Consider the following 9,736-nt stretch of genomic DNA (forward strand, 5'->3'; position numbering starts at 1 on the left):
TAGAACCAGGGTAGATACATGGAGAATGGAGAAAAGATAACTTCTGACAAATGATTAGATGTCAGGTAGGTAGATGATAAATAGATATTTACTAGATTGATAGATGATAGATAATCGATCATTGAAAATTAGTAGAGACACGGGAGGATACAGGGAACTTTCGGAATAGCATTTGAAATGTAAATAAAGAAAATATCTAATAAAAAAAGAAAATTAGTAGATAATAGATTATAGAGCATTGCTGGAATTTGATAGACAGATAGATGGTTGTGAGAAAGAATAAGTCAGAAAAGCTTTGAAAATAATCTAGCTAATGAGCTATAGTTTTCAAGGAATAACCTCTTAACTTGGTTTTTACTCTTTGATTTGTGATTGGGTCTGTGATATCTGTAAAATTAATACATAATGTCTGAAAGATATTCTAGCATGAAGGCAGTAGCATTACTCCATCAATATGCCTTAGAAATAAAAATCTTTGTAAGACCAAGGGCCTTTCCTCCCAACGATGGTTGACTAGGCCATCTTTTGCTACATATGCAGCTAGAGACACAAGCCAGGAAGCAGTAGTGGGTGGATTGGGGAGCAGGGCAGGGGGGTATATAGGGGACTTTTGGGATAGCATTTGAAAAGTAAGTGAAGAAAATATCTAATAAAAATTGTTTAAAAAAAAAAAAGAAATACAAGTCTTCCCATGAACTTCCCTACCATTTCAAAGCTGTCCATTCTTACTTCTCATTCTATAGCATCTCATTTATTGAGTAATAACTCTTTTGCTAATTTTATTACATTTGTGTATGTTGACATTGTATAGGCTAGTTTTGTGTAAATTTGACACAAGCTAGAGTCCTCAGAGAGGAGGGACCCTCAAAATAATTGAGAAAATTACTCCATATTATTGCATTCTAGGCAAGTCATTATGGGTGGTGCATCCCTAGTCTGCTGGTGGTTTCCATAAGAAAGCAGGCTGAGGAAGCCATGGAGCTCAAGACACTAAACAGTACCTCTCTATGGATGGCATCTTCATTAGCTCCTGCCTCCATATTCCAGCCATATTTGAGTTCCCATCCTGACATCATTTGATTGTGAGCGATGGTATAGAAGTGTAAGCCAAATAAACCCTTTCATTCCAACTTGCTCTTTGGTTGTGGTCGTTTGTCAAACAATGTAAACCATAACTAAGACAGATATTAACACATTTTTGGAGTCTCAGGTGAATATTCTTTTAACAACTTTAACAGTATGAGTGTCCATCATTTTATTTTAGGAGCTAAAATCCAATGAAATTAGTTTCTTCAATAGATTTAGCTGAAGAATGTAGCACTATTTCAAAATAGCAAAGCACATTTTTCTCTGGGAACATGGTGGTTATTAATTAATTGGTTTGGGAAATTATTCCCAGGATGATTCACAGTCATTGAGCATAATTTAATTGGATGATATAAGAACTATTCCCAAGTTGGAAAACTCTTAAGGAAATAATTAAAACCAAGCCAAATCACTCCTTCCTTCTTCTAATATACTGACATAGAAGTATAGGGAGGTGAAATAACTTTTCCCAGGTCACAGAAAGAATTTATGGGAAGAATTAATACAGAACACCCAAGTAGTCAGTTCTTTCCTCTCATTTGATGCTAAATCATACCAATGACCCTAATCTCGCTATTTACAGTTAATAATAACAGTTGCCTTCAGCATGTTTTCCAACTAGTGCTCTGTAATAGAAATGCTGTGGGTTATTGCTTTTCTTTATGGGCCTTGGTTTCTTCATTTGTAAAACTAGGAGGGTGGAAGAGGGAAGAAACCACATGATTTCTCTGCTTTGTTCCTTTTCTACTCTTGGACTCTATGAAGAATAATGTAATGATGTGGGCTAGATTCTCTGGTGGCAAGTGCTTTTCAAGTCTTCCTGTTTCCTCCCCTGCTTTATTTGTTAGGATGTTCAGAATTAAACTGCATATCAAGTTGCAGTAAATGGTTTCCCCCAAGTTATCACAAGTGTCCAACATAGTCCACAGCGGGTTTTGCAACTTTAAGATTTACTTGTTTTTATTCCTTTGTATCTTTGTGTTGGTATGTGCACTTGTGTGTTTAGTTGCCTTAGAAGCCAGAGAGGTTAAGGGACCCCCCTGGGCCTAGCACAATATTTATTTATTTGTGTGCCTCTCTCTGGAAGAGAGGCAGACTCTTAACTGCTGAGTCATCTCTCCAGCCTGCCTTGCAACTTAATGGTCTTGATTTCTGTTCCTCATAGGAGCCATGCTGCCTATTTGTGTAATGGGTACTTCCACCTGTTTTGGCTGTCACATGCTTCAGTTGACTATAACACCGAAGTCACCAGTCTAAGTTTCATACTGGCAAAAGTGGCTTTCAAGTACAGATTTATGTACCTTTAAAACCAAATTCCTATCTCTTACTGATATCTTGCATTCTTTCTTATCTTCTCCTCTTGTTCTTCTTGAGTCACATGTCTTTGAGTTTTTCAGTATAAAACTTTTCTGAGAAGAGAGGCCCCTTCGTCTTGCAAACTTTATATGCCTCAGTGCAGGGGAATGCCAGGGCCAAGAAGTGGGAGTGGGTGGTTAGGGGAGCAGGGCAGGGGGAGGGTATAGGGGACTTTCCAGATAGCAATTGAAATGTAAATGAAGAAAATATCTAATGAAAATTGAAAAAAATTCAGATAATTTTTATATGTATGTATATATGATATTTTTTATTATTCAGGGTTCTCTAGAGGACCAGACCTATCAGAATATGTAACTATAAAATGTATTATAGTGATTTACAAGCTATGGTCAAACTCCTCCAAAAATAGCTATCCACTAACAGAATGTCCAGGAATACAGTAGTCCCAGGAGGCTGGCTTTCTCAACTGTTTTTCAGTAAATACCAGAATCCCAAAGAAGTAGGCTCTAATGTCACTGAATGAACTTTCCAGCAAGAGTAAGTATGGGCTCATAAAGAACAAGAGCTTTCTTCTTCCATGTCCCTTCTATAGACTGCCACCAGGCAGTGTGGCCCAGAAGAAAGGTTGATCTTCCCACCTCAAAAGATCTGGGTTAAAGGGTGGGCATTCCCACTTCAAATTACTTAATTTAAAGGAAATCCCTTACAGATATCACCCAGCTGCTTTAATTTATGTTATATAATCCAGATAGAGTCTTATAAACAACCAAGAATAGTTACCATAAGTGTTTGTTTATGTGTTTCATGTATTTGGAGGCCAAAGGCAAACCCGGGTTAACATTCCTCAGATGTCATTCATCTTCTTTTCCCTTTAAAGATTAAAATAAAAGTATATATTTGTGTTGGGAAAGAATCTGTGCATGTGAGTGCGAATGTCTCTAGGAGCCAGAAGAAAGCTCTGTATTCCCCAATGATACAATCATATGTAGTTGTGAATACCTACTGTGGAATATTGGAACTGAACTTGTGTCTTCTGTAAGAGCAGGGCACCCTCTGAACTTCTGAGTCATCTTTCCAACATATTTTGTTCCTTTGAATTAAAACACTCATTGGCCTGTTACTCTCTTAGTAGGATGGGCTTTTTGGTCAGCAAGACCCAGGGCTCCACCTCTCTCTGCTCTAACGCACTGGAAATTACAGGCCTGTGTCAGCATGCCCAGCATTTTGTTTTCATTGCCACTTCTGGTTTCATACACAGATTCTTATGCTTAATGGTATAATTTAATCCATGATAATGATGTGTTTTTTTACAGATGCATAGTATCCGTAGCTGTTGTTTTTAACGTGATACTTAACAGTTTTTTGTTTTTTTTTTTAAAGAAACTACCTCTGATACTGTGTATGTACTGAACTTGCATAGGTATTTTCTATTGTTTTTACACACTACAGTATAACAACTGTTTGCATAGCATCTATTTGTTTTACATATCAAAAGTAATGTGAGAATGATTTAAAGTTTAAGGTGGGTGTATATATAAATGCTTTGCTGTTTTATGTGAGAAAGTTGAACACATGCAGACTTTGGCATATTTTAGAAACTCTTCAAACAGTCTCTCTATGGATAATGAGGAAGACTATATTTATCAATTTTAAATTAATAATGGCATTAAGTACATAGTGTAAAACTTTTAGAATAAGGATTCATAAACATAACTCCTAAGATTATTTGCCTGTTATTAACCAGAGGTAGAACATTATAAGTAACAAAAATCTCCTATTCTTCTGTAAGGAATAAAATGTATTGTCTACATAGAACGCTCAGAAGGAGACATTACTGTACTTTGAATGGCTCACTGTTTATATCCTCTTTCTTAGAAGTTCTTCTAACATCTCCTGTTTTGGATTGTTGTCTGTGTAGAGGACAAGATCTGGATGACAGTTCAGCACAACAACACAGAGCTGACTCGGGTACAGGGTTCCAGCCCTGAGAATCCCTATTCCATGACCTTAAACTATGGTGGCAGTATGGAGCAGCTGGAAGCTTTGATTGATGGCTCAGAATACTGTGAACAGGAGGTGATATACCACTGTAGGAGATCCCGCCTGCTTAACACACCAGGTAAGGTCCCTTCTTCATGGTTTGTTGAAACCTACCAATATTCTGGCTATTTTTTTTTTTCTAACAGAAGCTAGAGTCATTGGAGAAGTGGGAACCTCAGTTCAAAAGATATTTTTACAAATGGTAATTTTCTTAATGACTGATGTGGGAATCCCAAGTCAATTATATGTTGTACTATTGGGTATGTAGTCCTGAGGTATATAAGAAAAACAAGAAAACATGAAAATATACCTGGGAAAAGTGAAGGAACAATCTAAAAAGCAGTGTTCTTCTATGTCCTTTGTTTTGGTTCTTGATTCCAGGTTCCTGCCTTGACTTCTCTTAAAAATGGAGTGTCAGTTGCAAATTGTAAGCTTTTCTTCTCACATTTCATTCAGTGATGGTGTTTTATCACAGCAATTAGGAAAAAATGTTTATCAACCATATATCTGATAGAGCTCTAATATCCAAAATATATGAAGAACTCAAGAAGTTAAACACCAGAGAACCAAATTAAATACTATTAAAAAATGGGGTACACAGCTGATATTCTCACCTGAGAAATCTCAAATGATGGAGAAGCACTTAAAGCAATCCTTAGTCCTCATGGAAATGTAAATCAAAACAACCCTGCAATTCTACCTCACACTAATCAGAATATCTAAGATCAAAATGTAGGTAGCAAGAGATGCTGGCAAGGATGTGGAGAAAGTAGAACACTCCTCCATTGTTGGTGGGACAGCAAGCTCGTAAAACCACTTTGGAAATCAATATGCCAGTTCCTCAGAAAATTGGAAATATTTCTACCTGAAGACCCAGCTATACTGCTCCTAGGCATATACCCAAAAGATGCTCCAACATAGAATTAGGACACGTGCTCCACTATGTTCCTAACAGTCTTATTTATAATAGTCAGAAGATGGAAACAACCCAGATGTCCCTCAACAAAAGAATGGATACAGAAAATATGGTACATTTACACAATGGTGTACTACTTAGCTATTAAAAACAATGATTTCATGAAATTCACAGGCAAGGAGATGGAACTAAAAAATATCATCCTGAGTGATGTAACCCAGACACAAAAGAACACACATGGTATGTACTCACTGATAAGTGGATTATAGCCCCAAAGCTCAAGATACCCACAATACAAATCTACAAACCATATCGAGCTAATCCTATATAGAATGGGAAGCAAAATGATCACAAAAAGTAGAAAGAGAGGGGGACCTTGGAGGGAGAGAGGAGAGAGAGGGAAAATGTGGGACAGGATTAGGTAATGAAAGGGACAGAAGAGAAATACAGAAGGTCAGGAAATTGAATAGAAACATGTAGCAGTGGGGGGTGAGGAACTTTGTGTAGCCACCAGAAAGTCCCAGATTACTGGGAAGTGAGAGGCTCCCAGGACCCAACAGGGATGGCTTTAGCTCAAATTCCCGAAAAAGGGGAGATATATAACCTATAGAGACCACCTCCAGTAGACAGGCATGGCCCCTGGTTGAGGGATGGGGCCACCCTCACATCTCAAAATTTTTAGCCCTGAAATGTTCCTGTCCAAAGGAAAGACAGGGACAAAAAAAAAATGGAACAGAGACTGAAAGAAAGGCTATCCAGAGACTGCCCCACCCAGGGATTCATCCTACCTACAGACACCAAACCCCACACTATTGCTGATGCCAAGAAGTACTTGCTGACAGGATCATGATATGGAGGTTCCCTGAGAGCTTCTACCAGCACCTGACCAATACAAGTGCAGAAACTCACAGACAACCATAAGACTGAGCCAGGGGATCCCCAAACTAACTGAACCACCCAGAGCTCCCAGGGAATAAACCACCAACCAAAGTACCAAAGTGTATACATGGAGGGGACCATGGCTCCAGATACATAGGAATCAGAGGATGGCCCTATCTGGCAACAATGTGAGGGCAGGCACTTGGGCCTATGGAGGCTTGATGCCCCAGCATAGGGGGATGGTAGAGCAGTAAGGTGGGAATGGGTGAGTGGGTAGAGGAGCACCCTCAACGAGGCAAGAGTGAGAAGGGAGGGGGCAATGGGATGGAGGTTTATAGAGGAGTAACTGGGAAGAGGATATCATTTGAAATGTAAATGAGTAAAATGATTGCTTTAAAAAAAAAAAAAGAAACCCAAAAACATATATGAAAGGTATATTTGACAAGAATTAAACTACACTGCACTTACTTGCTCTGTATAACTCAAAGAAGGCCAGGAGTCTTGACTTTGATATTTAGACATTGTCTGTTGAGTCTATCCTTGTCTATGTTTCTTCAAAAAACACCCTGTCGATATACAGCCTAAACAGCATAGGGAATAATAAGGGTTTTGAGAGAAACAGCATTTGAGCAGACATGTACAATGTGGTAGTTGGAAACTGTGTTGGAGGAGATGGAAGATGGCATCAGAAGGTATCAAGGACCCCAGTATATACACACAAGAGTGATGAGTTGTGTCTAGATCCAAGGACATCCAAGGAGAGAGAGCACCAGGCAAAGAGACCAAGCAGGATAAGTAGACATTACTTTGTGTTCACAGAATTTATGTGTGTGAAAAAGAGACATCAATGTATATGACTCTAACAGCAAATTTTCATTTTTAATGGATTACTCAGTTGTTAAGATAGAGGTTCTCATGTAACATATGCTTGCTTTGAACATATTATGTAGCTGAGATTGACCTTCAGCTTCTGATTACTTTGCCTCTACCTCTAGAGTTCTGGGAGTTCAAATCTGCTCCACTGTGCTTCCTTTTTTCTGTTTTCCTGACCATGAAAGTCAGGGCTTTGGTGCATGAGTGGAAAACATTCTACCTATGAAGACATGTCTAACCCTAAAGTTACATTTCAGAAAAAATTAAAAAATGGCTATATAATTTTCAATTTTTCTGATGGTGTTTTTATAGTGATTGAATAATTGTTTATTAAATATGTTTTAGTTAACTTTCTTGATATTTTGAGGTAACGTCTAAGAAAGCATCTAGATGTGGAATTTCCTTTCAGTCATGGTTTAAAGCCCATCATGACAGGTGGTAAAATCAGTATGGTCTGAGGCAACAAGAGAATTAAACAATTATATGCTCATATCCTAGAGGACCAGGGAACCGAGGGTAAATAGTAACATTTATCTAAATCTTTCCCTACATCTCCCTGGCTGACCTGGAACTCCGTGTGTTAAAAAGACTAGCCTTGTACTCACAGAGGTCTACACACCTCTTAACTCCCAAGGGCTGAGACTGACCACTTGGGCCACTATGTCCATATGAAACAATTCATTTCTGTAAATATTGATTTATACTTAAGGCTACAATAGTATCAAATATCATGTTCTATAGCAAAGTTCAGTATCATAGGGTTTAGATTTTCTAGGTTTTGAGTGACTGTAGAACAGTAGACAGAAATGTTCATAAAGCATGAGTGGGCAATATCTAACTCAATATGCTGCACTGTTTGACTAATCTAGAATCTTCAGGGGAAGATATTGTTCCACCTAAATGAATTTTCTAGATAACTGTCACTTATTCCCTTTAAACACCAAAAATGTTTTCAAAGAAAATTTAACTATTTGAAATGGAAATCTTTCTCTGATAAATTACATGCCTCCTTGCCTTCTTAAATACAGCATTCAGAACAGAAAATTGGACCATTTTTTGATGACTTAGGTTCATCACTGTGAAATCAATTCCAGAACTCCTATTGAATTCAGCCATGCCTGTCAGGCTGATGAAATCAGAGCTTTCTCTCTGCATTCTTTTTTTTTTTTTTTTTTTTTTTTTTTTTTTTGCATCTCAGTTCCCACCAACGGCCTTACAAGGTTCAATGTCTGTGTTTCCTTGCTTATTTCTCTGTCCCCTGATGATTAAGCTGAATACATTTGTCACTGTAAGAGCTCAGGAACTGCCTTCCTTTCTTTTCACTGCCTGGTCTTTTTTTCAATATTCAAATTCTTATGTAAAAATAGAATTGTGTTTATTCTGACTTTGGGACTTCCCTAATGACTTAAACTGTCATATAATTTAGATTATGTCATTCCATTTAATTATTTTATGCATGCATGTGTCTTTTGTTGTCAGATGTTTTAGACCTCCCATAACCCACATCTTTGAAATCACAGTCTTTTTTGAGCCACTCTACCTGGGTCCTTGGGAACATCATTCTGGTCCTCTGACAGAGTGGCACTTTTAGCTGCAGAGCCCTTTGTATCTCCAGTCCCTGTTGAGATTTTGTGTAGATTCATTGTCTTCCTAACTTATTGTCTTATGGTCTCTGGGTTTAGGTTTTCATAGGAAGGACATATTTGGGGTTCCCACTGGGGGTGAGATTTCCACCCAGTCCTTACCTGATTTCTGCCAGTCTGCTTAGTTTCTACAAATGAAATTCACCACCTGTTAAATTTATACAAACATTTTAACTTCCTAAAGCTGAGAAGGAATAAAGGAAAACACAGTCTGGAATTCTCGGTCTGTGCCAGGTATATCTTAGGCATCCAGTAACCAGTGTCTCTGCTCAGAGCTTCCCTCAGTAAATAAAGGAGCAAAGTTGATGCAATCATGAGAAATCAGATGAAAACAAATTTCCTTTTTCGTATTAGTTTCTTATTAGTTTGCAAATTCCACACAATGAGTTTCCCCATGTCTATTTCCTTTTGTTGAATTCCTTCCAAATGCTCACTCCGTTACCCATCCAACTTTGTGGCCCTTTTTGTTCTAACCATCAGGTCCAATTTATGCTATCCATATATTCATGGATGTATGGCCATAGGCAATTTTTAGGGGTGACACCCTTTAAGAAAACTGACTTATTTTTTCTAGCAGCTATCAGTTGCCAACAGCATCTCACATAGGAGTGGAACTTCATGTCTGCCTACTCTCTCCGTGTTGATATTTTCATACGGATTGAACTCAAAGAGGCCTTGTGCGTGCTAGCATAACCTGAGTTCACAGATGGTAACATTGATGATATTGTTCTTCTCTAAGAGAGTATTACCATAAATCTTCTAGGATTACTAATAAGATTGGCAATAGCCTCTAACATTTGTGTATCAGTAGACATTTACTGGCCAACAACTCCAAAATGAGGAAATTATTTTTGGAAATAGACTTTTTATCTGAAAGCTTATGCTGTCTAATAGGAGCACCACTGTTCCATTATAATGCATATACAGTTTCTCTCTCTCTCTCTCTCTCTCTCTCTCTCTCTCTCTCTCTCTCTCTCTCTCT

General features: G+C 38.0%; 1 protein-coding gene across 1 annotated transcript in view; it reads left to right on the forward strand.

Moving 5' to 3' along the window:
- Cntnap5 (contactin associated protein like 5) overlaps positions 1–9,736 on the forward strand; it is an 858,611-nt gene that overhangs the window by 583,956 nt on the left and 264,919 nt on the right. Inside the window, exon 13 of the mRNA XM_029539128.1 lies at positions 4,322–4,522. Coding sequence (XP_029394988.1) covers positions 4,322–4,522 — 201 coding nt within the window. The remainder of the gene's footprint in view (positions 1–4,321; positions 4,523–9,736) is intronic.

This window comes from Mus pahari, chromosome 5 (genome assembly GCF_900095145.1).
Source record: "Mus pahari chromosome 5, PAHARI_EIJ_v1.1, whole genome shotgun sequence".
Classification (NCBI taxonomy): domain Eukaryota; kingdom Metazoa; phylum Chordata; class Mammalia; order Rodentia; family Muridae; genus Mus; species Mus pahari.